The sequence below is a fragment of the Scleropages formosus genome, chromosome 13 (assembly GCF_900964775.1).
Source record: "Scleropages formosus chromosome 13, fSclFor1.1, whole genome shotgun sequence".
NCBI classification, from domain to species: domain Eukaryota; kingdom Metazoa; phylum Chordata; class Actinopteri; order Osteoglossiformes; family Osteoglossidae; genus Scleropages; species Scleropages formosus.
Window position 1 is genome coordinate 29,014,450 of NC_041818.1, and position 19,561 is coordinate 29,034,010.

At 50.8% G+C, this 19,561-nt stretch overlaps 2 protein-coding genes across 8 annotated transcripts; both read right to left on the reverse strand.

The window, feature by feature from the left end:
- Positions 1-792: 792 nt before the first annotated feature.
- Positions 793-11,564, reverse strand: LOC108923177 (calpain-5). 2 transcript variants are annotated; one of them, XM_029257277.1, is made up of 14 exons: positions 11,534-11,564; positions 10,163-10,377; positions 9,137-9,302; positions 7,724-7,855; positions 7,423-7,634; positions 6,715-6,907; positions 6,253-6,446; positions 6,000-6,077; positions 5,369-5,762; positions 4,978-5,100; positions 4,678-4,874; positions 4,480-4,598; positions 1,547-1,683; positions 793-1,416 (listed from the first exon to the last, which is right to left on the reverse strand). In XM_029257277.1, exons 3-14 carry the CDS (start codon positions 9,299-9,301, stop codon positions 1,240-1,242), a joined length of 2,121 nt encoding a protein of 706 aa, XP_029113110.1. In that variant the 5' UTR covers position 9,302; positions 10,163-10,377; positions 11,534-11,564; the 3' UTR covers positions 793-1,239. The 2 variants fall into 2 exon arrangements, with proteins under 2 accessions (XP_029113110.1, XP_018589294.1); XM_018733778.2 differs by lacking the exon at positions 11,534-11,564 and adding an exon at positions 10,673-10,700.
- Positions 11,179-19,455, reverse strand: LOC108923178 (transcription initiation factor TFIID subunit 6-like). Of its 6 annotated transcripts, none has more exons than XM_018733783.2 (16): positions 18,969-19,455; positions 18,759-18,849; positions 17,488-17,654; positions 17,315-17,401; positions 17,038-17,191; positions 16,860-16,916; positions 15,808-15,927; positions 15,463-15,584; positions 15,277-15,354; positions 15,059-15,160; positions 14,212-14,394; positions 13,922-14,002; positions 13,621-13,746; positions 13,355-13,528; positions 12,649-12,852; positions 11,179-11,957 (listed from the first exon to the last, which is right to left on the reverse strand). In XM_018733783.2, exons 3-16 carry the CDS (start codon positions 17,641-17,643, stop codon positions 11,667-11,669), a joined length of 1,935 nt encoding a protein of 644 aa, XP_018589299.1. In that variant the 5' UTR covers positions 17,644-17,654; positions 18,759-18,849; positions 18,969-19,455; the 3' UTR covers positions 11,179-11,666. The 6 variants fall into 6 exon arrangements, with proteins under 6 accessions (XP_018589299.1, XP_018589296.1, XP_018589295.1 ...); XM_018733780.2 differs by having other exon boundaries at positions 18,759-18,854; XM_018733779.2 differs by lacking the exon at positions 18,759-18,849 and having other exon boundaries at positions 19,266-19,455.
- Positions 19,456-19,561: the final 106 nt, after the last annotated feature.

A 19,561-nucleotide genomic window follows, 5' to 3' on the forward strand; every position in this document is an offset into this window, starting at 1 on the left:
GTGTGTTACTCTTCTAGGACATCATTGTAAGGCTCCAGTGGAGTTAAAGACCTTTGTTGCCTTGTAAGAGTTAAAAGACCTGTACAGCAGTGACACTTTGTAACACACACACACACACACACACACACACACACACACACACACACACTTTTAAACACACGTTCTTCACAACACGGCATGGAAATCTCTTACCTGCTGGACTTAGAGAAAAACTGGTGATAGGTGGCAGTGAAAAGGGAAGGAGAAGGTGGAGTTAGTTGGAGTTGGAGGAGGAGTCTTCTGGAGTCAGGTGGGAGATGGAATGGGACGTGGAGGGTTAGTCAGACAGCTGCCTACACAAGTGACATACAAATAGCAAGTATAGAGATAATCACAACAAATGGTGTTGGACTCAATGGATCTGTCTGGAGATCAGGAGAGAAGTGGCTCTCAAAGAGATGGGTTTGAGACCCTTCCTCCTGTGGGAGGGATTCAGCAGCTATGAGGGACACAGGGAGCTCATTCCACCACTCTGGGGCCGAGACTAAGAAGCGACAGGCTTTTGATTTTCTCCAAATGCTCAGAGGTGGAAGAGCTCAGTGGTCCCGCTGGGAGTGATCAGGTCCTGTCGGTATCGGCGTTCGGATCCAATGATGGTCACATAGGCTGTAACTGGACTGCTGGACTTGATACGGACAGAAAGAGGAGGCCAATGGAGAGAGACGGCAGGGAGAGACACATGGTCAACGTGTAGTCAGTACAGCACCTTCCTCGAGCAGAAAGAAACGAGCCCAACAAGTGAAGCAATGAAAACATTTTTATTAATTTGTAAAACACAGTTTTCCAGTCCTCGGCACCGCTGCAGCACTGTTGTACTACAGTATTTAAGGTTCTTGCTCTGACCAGCAGAAGGAGACATAAAGAAAAGACCATTGTTGTCCTGCACTTCCTCTGCAAATAACCTCACATGGTCTCTGCAGGACTGCTGCTGTACCCAGTTGAAAGTGACAGCGTCCATGTTAAAATACGAACTCTTGGTCCACGACTCCGCTCTATGGCTGTCAAACTGGCGCCAGACTGAGAGGCCTGTCGTACGCCCTGCCGCCCTCAGCTTCGTCTCATCAACATTCGTTTCACCGGAGATCGTCCTCATCGCTTCCTCTCCTCGTTCACACTTGGGCTTCTTTGCCGCTCGTGACTGTACACCTGCAGTCATGGTGCTTGTGGACATCCAGTGGGGGGGATGATGGCTGCGGCTCCTCACAGATCAGTGAGGCGCTGGCTGGAGGAAGTCTCCACGCAGACGCTCCCCCGCGTCCCCGAGCGCATCTGGCCCCCCTGCAGATCGATGACTCGCCTGCGCCCCCTCTCGCTGTCTCCGGTCTGCAGCTTGGCTGCACCCAGCAGAGAATCCCACAGCCGTCCCTGGCGCCAGATCTGCACACGCACGTAGCGGAGAGGGCGCCGGTGAAACGTCCCCAGCTGAACCCCCCCCCCCCCCCCCCCCCGAACCCCCCCACACAGCAGAATGCACCCAAAGCAAGAGGTGCTGCTGGGAGCTTCTCACCTCGATACGTATGTGTGAGTCTGGGTATTTGCGGTAAAAGATGGCCTTGGTGTTGAACTTGGGGTTGCTATCGTGCTTGAAGACACGTGTCCTCACTGCTTTCTCCTCGCATCGTATGATGGCGTAAATGGCAGCAGCTGTTGTCCACGGACACAAGGGGAGAGGGACACAAGGACTGTAAGCTGCCATGGAAATAAACCAATGCAGTGAGAAGCAGCACCATCTTAGTCAGTGGTTCGTCCAATGTGTGCTTACCCAATCCCAACCCCAGTACCAAACCGATCCCTACCCAATCTCCGACCCCAACCGTAACCTTAACTGTATCCAATCTCCTACCCCATCCATAACCTTAACTCTACCCAATCTCCGACCCCAACTGTAACCTTAACTGTACCCAATCTCCTACCCCAACCATAACCTTAACTCTACCCAATCTCCGACCCCAACCATAACCTTAACTCTACTCAATCTCCGACCCCAACTGTAACCTTAACTGTACCCAATCTCCGACCCCGTCCATAACCTTAACTCTACCCAATCTCCGACCCCAACCATAACCTTAACTCTACCCAATCTCCTACCCCAACTGTAACATTAACTGTACCCAATCTCTGACCCCAACTGTAACCTTAACTGTACCCAATCTCCGACCCCGTCCATGACCTTAACTCTACCCAATCTCCGACCCCAACTGTAACCTTAACTGTACCCAATCTCTGACCCCGACCGTAACCTTAACTCTACCCAATCTCTGACCCCAACTGTAACCTTAACTGTACCCAATCTCCGACCCCGTCCATGACCTTAACTCTACCCAATCTCCGACCCCAACTGTAACCTTAACTGTACCCAATCTCTGACCCCAACTGTAACCTTAACTCTACCCAATCTCCGACCCCAACCATAACCGTAACTCTACCCAATCTCCGACCCCAACCGTAACCTTAACTCTACCCAATCTCCGACCCCAACTGTAACCTTAACTTTAGCCAATCTCCGACCCCGACCGTAACTCTACCCAATCTCCGACCCCAACCGTAACCTTAACTCTACCCAATCTCCTACCCCAACTGTAACCTTAACTGTACCCAATCTCCGACCCCGTCCATAACCTTAACTCTACCCAATCTCCGACCCCAACTGTAACCTTAACTGTACCCAATCTCCGACCCCGTCCATAACCTTAACTCTACCCAATCTCCGACCCCATCCATAACCTTAACTGTACCCAATCTCCGACCCCAACCGTAACCTTAACTGTACCCAATCTCCGACCCCAACTGTAACCTTAACTGTACCCAATCTCTGACCCCAACTGTAACCTTAACTCTTCCCAATCTCCGACCCCAACTGTAACCTTAACTTTAGCCAATCTCTGACCCCGACCATAACTCTACCCAATCTCCGACCCCATCCATGACCTTAACTGTACCCAATCTCCGACCCCAACCGTAACCTTAACTGTACCCAATCTCCTACCCCAACTGTAACATTAACTGTACCCAATCTCTGACCTTGACCGTAACCTTAACTGTACCCAATCTCCTACCCCAACTGTAACATTAACTGTACCCAATCTCCGACCCCGACCGTAACTCTACCCAATCTCCGACCCAAACTGTAACCTTAACTCTACCCAATCTCCTACCCCAACTGTAACCTTAACTTTAGCCAATCTCCGACCCCGACCGTAACTCTACCCAATCTCCGACCCCAACCGTAACCTTAATTCTACCCAATCTCCGACCCCGACCGTAACTCTACCCAATCTCCTACCCCAACTGTAACCTTAACTGTACCCAATCTCCGATCCCAACTGTAACCTTAACTGTACCCAATCTCCGACCCCGTCCATAACCTTAACTCTACCCAATCTCCGACCCCAACCGTAACCTTAACTGTACCCAATCTCCGACCCCGTCCATAACCTTAACTCTACCCAATCTCCGACCCCAACTGTAACCTTAACTTTAGCCAATCTCCGACCCCGACCGTAACTCTACCCAATCTCCGACCCCAACCGTAACCTTAACTCTACCCAATCTCCTACCCCAACTGTAACCTTAACTGTACCCAATCTCCGACCCCGTCCATAACCTTAACTCTACCCAATCTCCGACCCCAACTGTAACCTTAACTGTACCCAATCTCCGACCCCGTCCATAACCTTAACTCTACCCAATCTCCGACCCCATCCATAACCTTAACTGTACCCAATCTCCGACCCCAACCGTAACCTTAACTGTACCCAATCTCCGATCCCAACCGTAACCTTAATTCTACCCAATCTCCGACCCCAACCGTAACCTTAACTGTACCCAATCTCCGACCCCGTCCGTAGCCTTAACTGTACCCAATCTCCGACCCCGTCCATAACCTTAACTCTACCCAATCTCCGACCCCAACCATAACCGTAACTCTACCCAATCTCCGACCCCAACCGTAACCTTAACTCTACCCAATCTCCGACCCCAACTGTAACCTTAACTTTAGCCAATCTCCGACCCCGACCGTAACTCTACCCAATCTCCGACCCCGACCGTAACCTTAACTGTACCCAATCTCCGACACCATCCATAACCTTAACTGTACCCAATCTCCGACCCCAACTGTAACCTTAACTTTAGCCAATCTCCGACCCCGACCGTAACTCTTCCCAATCTCCTACCCCAACTGTAACCTTAACTGTACCCAATCTCCGACCCCGTCCATAACCTTAACTCTACCCAATCTCCGACCCCACCTGTAACCTTAACTTTAGCCAATCTCCGACCCCGTCCGTAACCTTAACTCTACCCAATCTCCGACCCCGTCCATAACCCTAACTCTACTCAATCTCCGACTCTAACCCTAACCCTAACCCCAACCTCAATCCCAGCCCAATCTCTACCCAAAGTCATGTGTACATTGGCACTGTGGACGTTCATGGACACCTGTGTGTTTGGCCTCACTCAGTCCAGATGCTCGCTGCAGGTGGACCGTGGTGACCATGCAGGCCTGGACCCCCCAGCACCGGTACAGAGAAGAGCAGGGAAGCTCGTTCTCCAGCTGCCTGAGGGACAGGAGAGCAGAGAGCTGGCTGCAGATGCTGAGAAATGCATTGGAACTCTGGCCCGGACAGCGAGCCTCACCTGAGTTGGATGCGGGAGTGCGAGAAGAGCCGCAGGAGGAAGCGGCCAGTGCTGCCAGGGTGGAAGGTTGTGGGCAGCAGGACGTAGCGAGCAGGTGCCAGGGTCACGCGCAGGGCCACGCTGCGCGAGTCCATGTACACAGAGCTGGCAGCTTGCTCACCTACACATTGCACACGGCTGGAGCGGTTCGCCTCCACCTGGGGGCGACACGGAGTCAGAGGGCACAATCGAACCAGAGGCCAGCTGGAGAAGTGCGAGCTGAGAAATGAGGATGTTTGGAGCTCCACAGCAGGTGCTCACCTTCAACACCTCAAAGCCAATAGGCAAGTTCTCGCCTCCTCCTGCACTCCTCCAGATCCTCCTGTCCTCCTGCTGCAAGCAGATCAGCACCTCGTCCCCGTGGCCCCGTACCTCAAACAGGAACTGTGTGAGCGAGAGAGCCCAACCTGTGAGCAGGCGTCCCCTGTGAGGCAGCGCTCGAACCCTGGGACTGGCTAGAGAGGGCCTGCTCCTTCCAGATCACCTCAAGCTGCAGTGGGAGCAGCAGCTGAGAGCCACTGGTACGTCAGAACAGCGACACTTGGTGTGTCCAGTGAGTGTGGTGGTCGATGCGCTCGAGTAAGACACACAGGTTAGTCAGCATTGTTGTCTGACACAGGCGAATGCGCTCACTTCAGCCACACCCTCTCACCTGAGGGTTGTTTAGGAAGGTGTCTCGATGGTTGATGCATCCCCCGCAGCGGCTCCTCCTGTCAGTGTGTCGGCCGCTCCCGTCTTCGGACATCACACTCCTCTCGCTGCGCACGGAGACGCTGTTACTCTCCTTGCCTCCTTCCGCCATCCTGTCCCCCTGTGTTTCTCCCAGCTGTTGCTCCTTCTTGTCTCCTCGGGGACAGAGGGGGGGCCCTGGTCTGCTGGCCTCCCCGACGGCCTCGGTCGCCCCTGGGGTGTCCGCTGGGCCAAGTTTCCACTCCCCGTGGCAGCGGACCTCCCTCCAGTGGGAGCGAGGCCACAGCAGACGGCGTTCAGCCACTCGACACACCACGACGTCCGTGAAGAAACGGCAGAAGTCATCAAACTCCATCCTAATGTGCAGGACCATGCACACGTGCGAGCGCACACACATAGTGAGAACCAAACATGCAAAATAATGTATGGATTATATCTGCACCACAGAGCAGCACAACCACAGGTGTTCTAAGCATTAAAATATATTCCTGCTAAATTTAACCATCATGTTCATACACACGTTTTAGTGATGTAGAACTACATTTTGATGTAGGACTGATGATGATGCAGGACTGGATTTTGGGCTCATTTACCAGAACTCTCCAACATCTCTCACTATGATGCCCATTCTCTCGAGCTCCACACGCCCTGCCAGCTGCCACTGCTCTGACCTGTAGGAGGGTGCAACACAAACACTAAATATCTCTAGGGTACACTGCATTTGCACAGGGGAAGAAATTGTGTCCTGTTGCCATCGAACCAGCTTCCTCTACTAGTGGCAGCACAGGATCCACACTTGTTCAGGTCATTTTCACTGGGTGTCCTAACGGTTGGTGCCAAACTGACCCCTGGCTCCAGGCGCCGGTCCAATCGCTCGTACCCCAGGGGTTCCGCATCCGCACCACGTTTACCCAGGTGGTTCCACAGTGGCTCTGCAGTCGCTCCCCGAGCCTGACCTTCCGTACCGCTGTGATCCCGTACGCGTGACCACAGACCAAACCGCAGGACAGCACCGACTCGACCGCCTCCCCCTCGGCTGGCTGCACAGGGGGTGGAAGGGGACAGAGCGTGAAGCAATTCCATCAAACATCATACGACATCAGGATTCCAGGAGATAGTGGACACATAGCGGACACATCTCTCACACTGCAGTGAGAAAATGATGGCATGAGATGAGTGACCGTAATTTCATAGCACATTCTAACACAGCTCTGGTGTGAGGCCAACAAGATGTGCATCGCTTGTCTTTCATCACTTTGGAGAGACGTGTCAAACGCAACAGCAACGCTGTCACCGTGCTCTTCTGACCCGAATGGAGCAGGTGATGAGGGCCTGGCGGCTGTGGGCTCGTGCCAGTGTCTGGAACAGCACCTTCCTCTTGTCTGCGCGGCCGACCAACAGCTTCCTGTCCAGGCTCAGTGGCTCTGAGACCCCCCCAGTGAAATCCACCAGGGCCTCGGCCGTGTTGCCCCCCTCCAGGGCCTCGTAGCAGCCGTTCAACCTGTGGAAGGAAGCCAGAGGGTTTCAGGAGAGAAGGGACAGGTTTGCCTGACCATGAAGGCTGCCACATGTGGCAAGGCTCTGGAAAGTTCATCTTGGGTGAAATCCCAGTCAGTTTAGTGAAACATTTCCTTCAAAGAATCCTCACTTGTTCTGTATCATTAGTGTCGCACCATCCTTACCTTTGTGGGCAGCGGTGCCAAAACACACCTGAGAGCGGCTCCCTATCCAGTTCTAAATTACTTCTCTATGTCTTTGTTTGGACTCATACTGTGTCTTCTAGATCTCATATTTTATCAAAGTGTTTTTCCTTCTGTGTCAAACCTAATGGGTTCATGAGTGTCGACCACCAGGTGGACACGGGCCTTTCCTTGTCACTTCCTGTTGCAGTCAGTATTCTGTATAGCACTTTGGCTAAACCTCGACTGTGTTGATAAAACATTTGACTTTAGCGGTCTCTTGGGAGTCCTTGCTATTGCTCCACACCCCCCTCCCCTGTGCACCCCGGACACACACTTGGCATAGGCCTTTTCCAGCAGGGCGCTCCAGAACTCGCGGGGGGACGCGGATCTGCAGAAGAGCAGCTGTCCATCCTGGCCGACCGGGAGACGGTCGTCGACCACCACATCCACCCAGCGACCCAGGCGCCAGAAGCGGAAGTGGAAAATCCCTGCGTACAGATCCAGGCGTTTTGGGTTCCACTCCTGCTCTGTGTGATCTGGGATGACCTGGGGGACGGTGTGCAGGCCCTGCTATCGAACCCTTCGCCATGGCAACGAAGCAGGATTGTCACACTGGAGATCGGCTCAGAACCCACCTTCTTCCAGAGGGACGACTCCGTGGCAAGGCAAGACGTGGCTGCCACCATCCAGCAGTTACCCAGACTGCCCTGGTGCAGGTCCCGTGTGCTAATGCCGTCCACAAAGAGCCGGGGGTCCTTGCAGAGCTCCTGAGGAAGCAGAATGACTGGAGTTAGGGAGACGGGGTGAGAGGGGACAGGAGCGAGCGTTCACACAGACGCTTGGTAAAGTGGACTTGAACTGCACTGCCTTTACTGTCACGGCCTCACATCCTGACTTGGGCCCAGAAGGGTGTGAGAGTGAGACTCCCTTTAAAGCTGTTGATCTGTGTTTAGATACTTGAGTGCCCTCCTCCCTCCCCCAGTGTGTTTGGCCGGATCAGATTACAGGTGAGAGACACTGACAGCACCTCCTGTCTCCTGCTCCCCAACACACACAGCAGCAATCGGTGTGTTACATGAGTCCTCAGCAAAAGGCATCTCTGCTATTCTTCACCCAAGAGGAACTCCAGTGCAATGATACGATGCTCCGAAATCATATTACGGCAACAGAGGAGATGATCCTGCACACCTCGGCTCAGCTCTGTGTGTGTGTGTGTGTTTGTTGAGGGGAATATGGTGTGTAAATGAGACAGAGGTACAATGTGCCATGTTTGAGCTCCTGCTTCAGTGTGTCAGTGCTTTAGGTGTGTGTGTGTGCGTGTGTGGTCGTTCCAAAGTGCCACAATGTGAGAACATAGGTCAGCAGGACCATTTCTGAACAGCATATTCTTCAAACCTTCTGTCTCCACACCAGTGGTGCTGTAAAGTGGCACAGCTGTAGATCCAGGACCCACCGTACAGAGATTTAAATTTTTCAAAATTTTTCAACAGTTTTCATCAGTTCTCACCATTTTTCATCCGTAAGGAGCTCAGAATATTGATCACACGACACCTTAGGCCTTCTCACATTTCCACAGTTCATTTCACACACCTCATTACACATCCCTGTATGTGTATTTACACAAAATGCAGCATTGTACATGTGGACACACACACACACACACACACACACACACACACACACGCTACAGTGATACATGTGCTTTGGTAATCAACGTTGTTTTTAGATACCAGGACACACACGACAACACCCTGGTAATTGCCCCAGCCGAGCTCACACACGCGACACACACGTTCTTGTCCTTCTTGGGTTACACTCGGCAGACGCCTCTCCCTAATTAGAACGTCGTCTTTAGAATAAGGCTGTCCAGTGTGTGCGTGGAATGCGCAAGGAGGACACACACTCGTGCTCCTGGCTCAGCTCCTCACGTCACACTTGGCCTGTCTAACTGATGTCATCCTCGCAGTTCTTCGAACCCATGTTAATCTCATCATAACTCTGTTCGTCTGTGTGCAGTGTGTGTGAGTGAACATGCCTCTCTCTCTCACCCGGGGTCTTTTCCAGGCAAGTCCTGGTGGGGGTGGCCGTTGGTAGAAGAGTGACTGGGCTGCTGGGGGGAACAGGGGGTCCTGGAAAAGAACCCCCCGGTGCTGACAAGCCCGCTTCAGTTTGTAGTAACACTGACCCTGGAACCTGTGCACCCTCTCCGGCATCCTGGGGGGGGGGCACGTAAGACGTGAGGTCAAAGGTCCAAGTGGCTCTTACTGAGAGTCACACAAATGACTCAGATTAGTGTTGCTATGCAGTTCCCACAACATGGTGTTTCTCACGGCATCTCTCACACACTTTTCATGGGGACTGAATGGCGCCAAAATGTTGATGTGGATCGACTGACGATAAGTAATAATTAATAATCGTCAGCCGCGTATGTGAAACACCAAATAGCGGGAGACCGAATAACACCAATGAACGAAACTAGGCATTTGACTTCTGAACAGTTTGTCTTAACTGCTGTGTGTGAGCGAGGGCTCTGGTCAATCGGAGGTCCGTGTGGCACTGCACTCTCTCTCTCTCTCTCTCTCTCTCTTTCTGTTTCACACAAAAACATTCCCTTCCAGGCCCTGTGAAGATGCAAAGCGTTCGCTAACGGAAAACCCACTGCGCGCAGGTAGAATAGTGGCTAAAGCTGTACGCAGCTACTCGTGTGACAGGTGTACTGGTTCATACCGTGGTATGTGACAAATTGACTGCTCTAGAACCACTTGTCTGAATCCAAGTCTCTCCTTCTTTTGATGTAACAAACTTTATTTTTTAGTTACTCTTCCTCTTGTATTTTTCTCTGAGATGTACATTGCTTCGAAGAACAGTGTCTGCTAAATGAATGTAAATGTAAAGGTATGAAGCATCAACGCAGTTCTGCCTTCCCTCCTTCTAACTTCATACTGACACACTTCAATTTGCCTTAAAACCTCAGGAATTAAATGTCTGATAAAAGACGCACTCATCCAGGTGACAGAACCCACCTGCGGTGACGCACTCCGGTTTACCACGTTGCTCAGAAGGTATCTGCTTACCTGCTGGAGGCGTCTCAGTGCTCCACCGTTTGCCGTGAGGATCCTCTGGCTCATTGGAGCAGCAGAGTCCAGTTGTGGAGCGGAAGGCAGCACCTCCTCCTGAATGCTGTGCCCCCGGCCTGGACTCACGCTCCCTCTTTTCACACGTCTGTCCGCGCTGTATGTGCTGAGCCGAGCCTCTGAGGCCTCACAGTGCTGCCAGTGGAGCGTCGTACCTGTGTGCAGGTGTAACGTCACCCCTCAGACACACAGCCCCCGAGCGCTACCAACACACTCACACGTCAAACCACGGGTATACACACACACACACACACACACACACACACACACACACACACAACTATAAGCTGCGCTCTAACACACTTGTAGTGAGAAACCAGAGGAAGTTTTTCATGTCTCTGTACTTCAGTACACTTGCACCTCTTCTCTTCATGTACACTGTGTGTGTGTGTGTGTGTGTGTGTGTGTGTGTGTGTGTGTGTGTCCGTGCGCTCTTCCTCTCCCCCTTACTTGCTCAGCGCTGCAGTGCTCCTCCAACTTGTCCTCTCGCAGATCCTCTTCCCCGATCAGTGGGCTGGACACATCCAGCTCCTCTGGCCACTGGAAGACCTGGCAGGACTCCACCCCCTTCTCCCTCCCTCTCCCCCCTGTGGTCCCGCCTCCCTCCAGCAGAGCCCAACAGATTTGCAGTCACTGCGCGCCTCTAAGTGACACCTAAGAACCACGGTGTTGCCAGTGGGAACATCCCAGGCCAAAGACATGGTGGGACACACCTGCGTGCACACAGACCACAAAAGGTCCAGTACAGACATGACCCTGTTCATGTGTAGACAGGCCTCAGTGTGACCGTTGCACTGGCTGTCACTCACTGGCAGCCTGGTGTCCTCATACGACACATTGATTCCAAAAAAAAAAAAAGTGCACTTTCAGGCACCATTAGATGTGCACTAAAGGGTGTTCATGGAGGTCATGAGCACCGTGTGTGTGCCACTGAGTGTGTGCCACTTGCTTCATGGTTTCAGAGAGCTTTGGGGACTGTGTACAGGACACCTTTACCTGCCTTCACACCTTCACCAGGTGTGGGGAGTGTATGTATGTCTGGAACAAATTTGTGGACAAGTGTGTAAGCGTGTGAGACACACTCAGCACATGGACACACACTGGGCTGACTACACACGTGGTATCGGGGGTGCTGCTTTGACACTCTGGGACAAACAGGGTATACAAACATGGTGTAGGAAACAGCCATCAGCTTTATTGCAGAACACATGAGGTCCAGCAGCGTCACTGAGACAAGTCAACTGAGCCCTGTGGAATGAGGCGGAACGGAAACATGGGGCCCGACAGGACCAACTGGCCCCACGGCCTCACCTGGTCCCCCACTGTGCTCCTGTGTGTCTCTGGACTGTCCACAGCTCAGAAGCTTCTTTCCGGACCGACCGCGCTCCGACGGATGCCCCCGGCCCCCAGCACGGAGCCCCTGCGCTCCCTTGCCGCCCCACTCTCAGTGGGAGGAGTGTGTGCTGGCCCCCGGCAACTCGGTGCGATCTGCTTTCACCGTGGAGTCCACTGCGGTGGAAGGCGACGACAGGCTGGACGCCTTCACTTCTGAGGACACTGCCGACGGCAGGGACACCACAATGTACTTCTGGAGGGTGCGCGAACCCCCTGCTCCTGGAGTGGTAACGCTCTGCCCTGTGTGTTCTACTTTCACCAGCGGCTGCAAGGTGGAGGTAGAGCTGGGAGCTGTGCTGGTGATGGGTGAGCTTGAGCGTGACGAGGTCAGAGATATCACCTGAGGGAGGGACAGTGAGGGGACGTCAGCATCACTGCCAGAAGATAACTGAAAAAGGGAACCATTAAATATCTCTGTTTAAACTTCACCTTCCTTTATTTTGAGATAAAACCCATACATTACCCAAAACAGAAAACACAGTGCATGACTCCATTTCGCACAAAAACAATCCCCAATCCTCCCCCCCACTAAAGACGACAGAAAAATAAAATGAAGCAGCAATTAACAACTTAAAAAAGGCATAATCAGAAATATACAGACACACAAAAACGTAAACACATAAATGTAAGCATTCAGAGCAAAAAGGGAACACGAGGTAGTAGTGGTCAATGCATCTACGCATCTCCAGAGCTAAGTATCTCCAAAGCTGTGTTTCAATAGAAGAGAACAGGCATTACTACAGGAACAGAACAGGTATCACTAAGTACTGGAAAATTCTGCAGAGGAGCCCTGCAATGTGTTTCATTTTTCCAGCTTTAAAAACTGCATCGGGGCTCTGACCCACTGCACATCAGAGCAGAGGGCATGCTGCTCTAAAACTTTGAAATTGGGCGACAAGGGGTTAAAAGCCATTAAATATCACTTCTGACCATTCAGCAATCACAGTCAGATGTGGGGTCTTCACTCCAAAACGTCACACAGGATACACCACGTGCCGTTTCCAAGGATGACCCCACCAACTGCACACTACCTGTGGGCTGGTGGCTGCAGCTGTGCTGGTTGACATGACAATGTACTTGGTTGCCGGGGGTGACGGCTGGGCAGGTGTCACGGGGCGGGTCGACACCAGGGTCTGGACTGGCAGAGTTAGTGAACTTGGCACCTTTATGATGTTGGGAGTGCGCGGCCCGGACCCTGTAGAGACCCCCTGGGACAGAGTGAGTGTGGGCCGGGGCTAAAGGAAGGGAAAAAAGTGACACAGCATCAATCTGCGCATGTGCACACACACATCATAGTTCAATTTAAGAATTTTTTTTCACATTTTAATGGCTTCAATATCAGGAAGCGTCTTACTATTACTAGCGTGTGAGAAGCGCTGACATGATTGCATGCGTTTCACTCCATTTCTTCCTTCAGCTGAGTCATGTGAATCACTAGTGCCACACATGCTGATGTGCAACATCAGTTTGGTGCATAGGGTGACATTTTGTGGGATGATAACTGACGTCAGTAGTTCTGAATCCAATTGTGATTTGGAAGAATCTGATTTTTACCAAGGTCCATAGGCTGATATCAATAAATACACTGACAAATAAAGACAATTTTTGTTAATTTATTTTTGCATATCATTTTTAGTTATACTAAGTGTGTGTTTTTGTGCGCACGTGTATAATTATCATAAAGCTGTCGTAAAAAGAAGAGTGAGTGTGGCTGGTTTTGGTGCGTTACACGCTCACCTGTGTGATGGTCAGGGTGGTTCTGTTGACCTGCTGGGCCTGCAGCGCTGCCTGAGCCCGGGCTTTCACCACGTGAGAGCATAGCATGGACCCCAGGTACCCGTAGTCGGCCCGATACTGGTCCACGTTGTCAGGAAGTGGGCGTGTCTTGGCAATCACACTGGCACAGTGTTTCTAGGAGGGCAGAGGAAGGAGCTCAGTGGGCACAAAGAGAGACAAACACAGCAGGGACACACGCAGACAGGACAGGCACAGTGCGGACGGACCAAAAGGAGGCTCTGCACGTGGTCAGCCCCGATCTTGTCAATGTTGGAGATGACGGGTCCTTCGACTACAGCTTTGATGCGAGCTCCTTCGATGGACAATCGGGGGAGGATGAGGGTCTTGATCACCTGCAGGAGGAACAGGAGCAGGACCAGACATGGACACTATGCTGTGAGTGTGGAACCAGAACCTGAGAGAGCATTCTCTTACAAACACACTGAGCACAGTATCAATGGCCACAATGCACAGGTTGGAGGAAATATTTTGCACTTGAGACCTGGGAACGGCGAGTGAAAAACACACACTAACATCAGGCCCGAGTTCTGCCAGTCCAGCGATGGAACCGTAGCGAGTCGTCCACTGGGTCTTGTCATCCAGCAGGCTCTGAGAGACGGGAGAAAGACAGAGAAAACACACACACACACACACACACACACACACACACACACCTTTAATAACACACTGAGATCATTTGAAAACAGAACAAAATCGTTAACAGAGTGGAGCTGAGCTGCTGGAAAGCAGGAAGCAGAATGAGTTCCCTTAAAAAGTCTCTCAAATGTATACACACGTGCACAGGCACATGCACTTACCTTGGTAAAGGTCTTGGTAATGCGTGACTGGATGTTATTGTTGGTTGTGCTGAATGTCTTGCAGATCTGGGCCATGAGTCGGGCAGCAAAGTCTCTCAGCGCCCAGTGGTTGTCCATGTCGGGCCGCAGGCACAGCTGCTTGCTCACGATGCAGGTCACCACAGCGGGGATGAGCTCATGGAGCTGGTGGAACGGGGCAACAGGCTCATTCTCTCTCTCTCTCTCTCTCTCTCTCTCTCTCTCTCTCTCTCTCACACACTAGGGATGGTAACTAGGACAGGGTGTGAACAGGTGCAAGGGGCCAACAGAACGATTGACACACACAACTACAACAACACCAAGCAGCTGCGATTGCAACAGGCCAGATTCAACTATCTTCAGACTCATTCTGAATCACTTAATGCTAATAATCACTGTCTTCACATGAGAAAGACCTGCGGGGCGTCCAAAATCGTCAGCTGACTGCAGTTTCAGTGGAATGTGTCCCTCAAAGCTGCTGAATCCCTCCCACGCTGAAGAAGGGTTTCGAACCCGTCTCTTTGACTGTCACTTCTTTCCTGATCTCCTGACAGCTCCATCATTGAATCAAACACGATTATCTATGTATTTGCTATTTGAATGTTACTTCTAGAGGAGCTACTGGAAGGACGTGAACCAATTTTCACTGGAGCAACTCCACAGGGTTACTAAAGCAGGACATGGCATTCATACCTGCAACCTCCGTGCCCAGAGGCAACAGTGTTAATCCCTGCAGCACATGCTGCCCACACGGTGGCATCAGAGATTCAAGCTGTATGCCAAGTGAATAAATGTAAATGTCCTGGAAGGCTCACAGACCATCACTCACGTATTTCTCCAGGTAGAGTGTGGGATTGTCCATCAGTGCCTTGACCATTCGCATCAGGTAGATGAGCAAAGCCAGGTTATTCTGCACCACATTCACGCGCACCTGATCAAGAGGAACCACAGGACACGGTCAGCAGGACACTGAGGAACAACCAACAAGGTGGGACACAGGACGTCACACCGTCTTAGGATGGGAATGAAGAGGAGGAACACATTCACCCCTTCGGAGATAAAGGTGCTGAACCGGGGCAGCATCTGGTAGAGTCCAGGGTCTGTGGCGATGCTCTGCAAAGCCTCCTGAGGAGATTGGGGACACAAGAAGAGCAGAAAGGAAACATCACTCACATGTTCACTTTACACGCCCAAACATGGACTCATGCAGACCCTCAAGGAGGCATGTCTCACCGCTCGTTTAGCCTCGCACGACCCCACACAGGCCTCTGTGATCTCCTTGTAGTAGAGCTGCTGCTCCACAGAGAGCTCGTGGGTGCTGCGTGGCTTCAGCCGGGAGATGCTCTTCTCCTTCCCTGAGGGGCGGCATAACCAAAGAGCGCTCATACAGGGGTAGCACTGCACTCACGAGTGGATCAGCGCACTGCAGCAGGTGCAAGGGTTGTGGTTCTATCATTTATAACAGTGCTCTCTTTTAATGGGAGAAATCACTACAAAACCAGACCATTTTTCTCAACAGATAAAACTGAAACTATGTTAACTTGAATTTAGTGTCTTTGTCGCAGCGAGCGCACAGACCTTTGCTTTCTGCACTGGTTACCCCTTGACCTTTGCCCTGGACAGGCCCTTCCTCCTCCTGCCCAGGTTTCACAGCTTTCAGGGGCTCAGTGGACTCGACTTTCTGCTGTTCTTTGGACACTTGGAGAAACAGAAGAGCAAAAGTCACACGTTACACGTCAAAGACAAACTCAGTACAGGATCCCCTCGTGTTACGAATTGACAAGTTGGGCATTTTCAAAATATACATTTTGCTAATTTAGTTTCATTTTGTTCAAACATGCTTTCCAAAAGGGGGTGCGGTGGTGCAGTGGGTTGGACCACAGTCCTACTTTCCGGTGGGTCTGGGGTTCGAGTCCCGCTTGGGGTGCCTTGCGACGGACTGGCGTCCCGTCCTGGGTGTGTCCCCTCCCCCTCCAGCCTTACGCCCTGTGTTACCGGGTTGGCTCCGGTTCCCCGTGACCCCGTATAGGATAAGCGGTTCTGAAAATGTGTGTGTGTGTGTGCTTTCCAAAATTTTTGTCTGTAGCAGAGCAAATGCAATCTGTCTTTACCCTGCAAACCAACTGATGGCAGTAAAGAGCACCAAAACAGAAAAGGAGTAGTGGATCAACTTAATTCTACAAACTTCCACTGTGTTTACAGATTGTGTCTGTTGTTCCTGAGTGTCAGCGATCAGTAACAACATGAGGAACTGTGCAAAAGCTCATAGGATAAATCAACCAACAGTAGGCACTGATTAGACCAGGCATTTATATTTTCACTCACTTTAAATAAGTGTAAGATGTGATGTAGCCCAAAAATATTACAATGGTATTAAAGTATTTTTTATTTATGAAATCTGTATTTGAGGTTTTTACAGAACCTAACAAGAACAAAATAAAAGATGTCTCGACTAATTAACCTTTGATGAAGACTTAGTGGAACAAGTGACTTTGCAGTTACAGACAAGACTTTGTGTCCCAAGTGTGTTCCTAAACTGAGGATTCAGTAGGATGGATTAAAATGAGAGACAGTGACGTGGCAGAACAACACCAACAAGAAGACGGCACATAGCAGTCCGAGAGTCTCACCTGGAGGAGGGTTCTCTGGGATGGCTGGTTGGACACCTTCTATACTCAACCAGTGCGCTGAAAAATTAACATGGAAATGCGTCACCAGAGGAGCAAAGCCTGACTACATATTTCAAATTTATAAAACAAACACATTCAAGGGCTGTAATCCACAATAACTTCACCAGGGTGCTGTTACCCTTCAGGGAGACATCAAGGGGAACGCGGGGGAGTGGTGTGTTGATGATGTCACTAAGGTCCACCTCCTTCTCCTCATAGAAATGGAGCTCCCTGCCACCGCCGCTGGCAAAACGGAAGGGGATGAACTCCTGGGACTGGAACCCATACAGCGGCTAGAGAACACCATACAGAAGGCATCATAGAATGAAACCAGTAAGAGAGTTAGCCGCACACTGTTACTATGGCAATGATGATGATAAGTTAACAAGCCCCTCCTGCATGTTGCCCCCACTCACCTCCACGTTCTTCAGTTTGAGAGCATGGTCGATGTCATTGGTCGTCAGCTTACGTCTCTTCCCGTGGTGCATGAACTTGAGCGCGTCCTGGCCAACGCGAACACACACGACTGACTGAGCGGTGCACTCTCTCATACACACACACTACAGACAGAGCCACGCCTGCTGCCTACCTGCGCGATTTCCTTAATGCGGTAGCTGACCTCCTCACTGAGAGCCACACAGCACTCCTCCTGCAACTGGCCAACGCCCACAGATTCTGCCATGACTTTCATGGACTCGGTGGGCAGCACCAAGCTGCACTGCTTCGGCCTGCGCTCATCAGCCATGACTGGAAGGACTATGTGAGACAGAGAGAGAGATAAAACAAAGCCTAAAACAAACCCAAGCCAACCCAACCCAACCCAATCCAACCACTTCCAGACAGTTTCCTTGCGAACGCTCAGCCTCACAAGAGAGAAAGTGTAAAAAACATGCTGTAGACCATATCAAACACATATTGGATCATTTAGCATTGATAGATCATTTAGCAAATGTAAAGTCTTCCAAAATCTACTCCAAGAGACCAGAATGAAACATGGTTTTATTTAGACTGCAAAACGACGAGGGCAAAAAAGTCCGAATATTATTACATTTAAAAAACCCAGGCAACCTGATAACAAAGACTTGTAGCTCAGTGTGGTTTACAAAGACAGGGATACACTATGAAGGAAAAACAGCAGTATTGTCAAAATCGACTAACAACAACCAAAGAATGAATAAATTCCCATTCCGGGGAAAAGCGGAGCTCTGAATACATAGACAACAAAATGATGAACTGATCATTCAGAATGGAGAAACCATTTCAAAAACCATACAAAGACAAAAGTAACATGACGTTAAAGTAGCTGTCCGAGCGCTCTCCAACCGCGTCTCTAACATCCACGTATATTTAAAAATCCCGGAACGAGAAACAGTGCCAGGAAGCGTCCAGTGTCGTCCTCTTCCGTAGGACTGACTAGAGGAGTTCTCTCCTCGCTCGAGTCCAGTTGAGCTCCTTCACGTGTAAACGCAAACAAATGCCTGTGAAGCCCAAGCGCTCAATGGAACTCCTCCAATTCCAAGTCCAATTCTTGTAATTCAAACGTGGCATGACTGTGTCTGCTCATCGACTATGATTTACTGTAAATCCCTTTGTGTTCTGTGGTTATTGTGCCCCATCCTCCTTACTTACTGCAAAAGCAAGGCTCTACATAAAATCGAGATCATCATTTTCCTGAGTTACTACTACATGCAATAAAAGAAGACGAGAAGAAAAAAAATCAAACCTTAACCCGCCTTGACAGCAGTGAGTGGGAGGTGTCCTCCGTTCTCCCCTTCCCTTCCCTTCCCTTCCCTCTCTCTTTTCTCTCCCTCTCCCCCCCCCAACACACACACACACACACACACACACACACACACACACCTGATCATGTGAATGACAGTTCACTCTCTCTGGGACAGTCGCAGTGGGTGGCACGCGGGAAACACTTGGTACCTTGACAGTCGATTTACACCTGTACTGCGCCGGTGCAATGAAAAACCATGATTGACACGATGATGATAATAACTTTAATAACTCGTTCGTTTGCGTTTTGCTGTTTATGTTGACTCACTGTTGCTATTCTTCACTCACCCGTCCTCTCACTTCTTCTCAGTTACTTATTTACTTCTTGCGCATCACCATGATGATCATTATCACTGAAGCTACGCGGTTATCATAGGAAGCCCTGTTGCATGACTGTTGGTGTTGCGTACTTTTCAATCGATGTAACGAGCTCCGCGAAGCTTAACATCAATTCTTGTCACCGCTGAGTGAAAAGCTGCCGCCGCCGGTGTTTCTTTCTGCACGAACCCGCCGAATGCAGCAGCCGGACTCACTCTGTGTGTGACTGAGGCGGACAGACACAGTTCTCTGACGAGCCGCTCGTACCTCCTCCGTGTGGACGCGGACAGACAGGAAAATCCGCAGGAAATTCACGAACCAGGACACAGTTTAACGTGCCGTATCACACTCGTTCCGTGTCCATACATCCATTCAGTTAGTCTTTGTAAGAAGCGTACGCTTCATTGTTTTTTTCCCCTCCGTGCAATGAACGCTCCAGCTCCGACGCCGCCATTCCGGTTCCTGCCTGTAAATTGATCGCAGGTCCTAAAATTTCTGGAAAGGTGTTTCTATGATTTAGAAAAACATCTTTGACAAATTAATATTTGACTATTAATGCATCT

What these genes read in the sequence shown, in the direction of transcription:
- LOC108923178 (XM_018733779.2), bottom strand. Translation starts at nt 17,643, where the DNA reads ATGGCTGATGAGCGCAGGCCGAAGCAGTGCAGCTTGGTGCTGCCCACC. An exon ending in TCAAACTGAAGAACGTGGAG is followed by an intron (nt 17,192 to 17,314) that starts GTGAGTGGGGGC and finishes GGTGTTCTCTAG; the next exon opens with CCGCTGTATGGGTTCCAGTC. An exon ending in CGTGCGAGGCTAAACGAGCG is followed by an intron (nt 15,355 to 15,462) that starts GTGAGACATGCC and finishes CAATCTCCTCAG; the next exon opens with GAGGCTTTGCAGAGCATCGC.
- LOC108923177 (XM_029257277.1), bottom strand. Translation starts at nt 9,301, where the DNA reads ATGCCGGAGAGGGTGCACAGGTTCCAGGGTCAGTGTTACTACAAACTG. An exon ending in GAGTGAGGCCAAACACACAG is followed by an intron (nt 1,684 to 4,479) that starts GTGTCCATGAAC and finishes CGTGGACAACAG; the next exon opens with CTGCTGCCATTTACGCCATC. An exon ending in ACTCACACATACGTATCGAG is followed by an intron (nt 1,417 to 1,546) that starts GTGAGAAGCTCC and finishes GTGCGTGTGCAG; the next exon opens with ATCTGGCGCCAGGGACGGCT.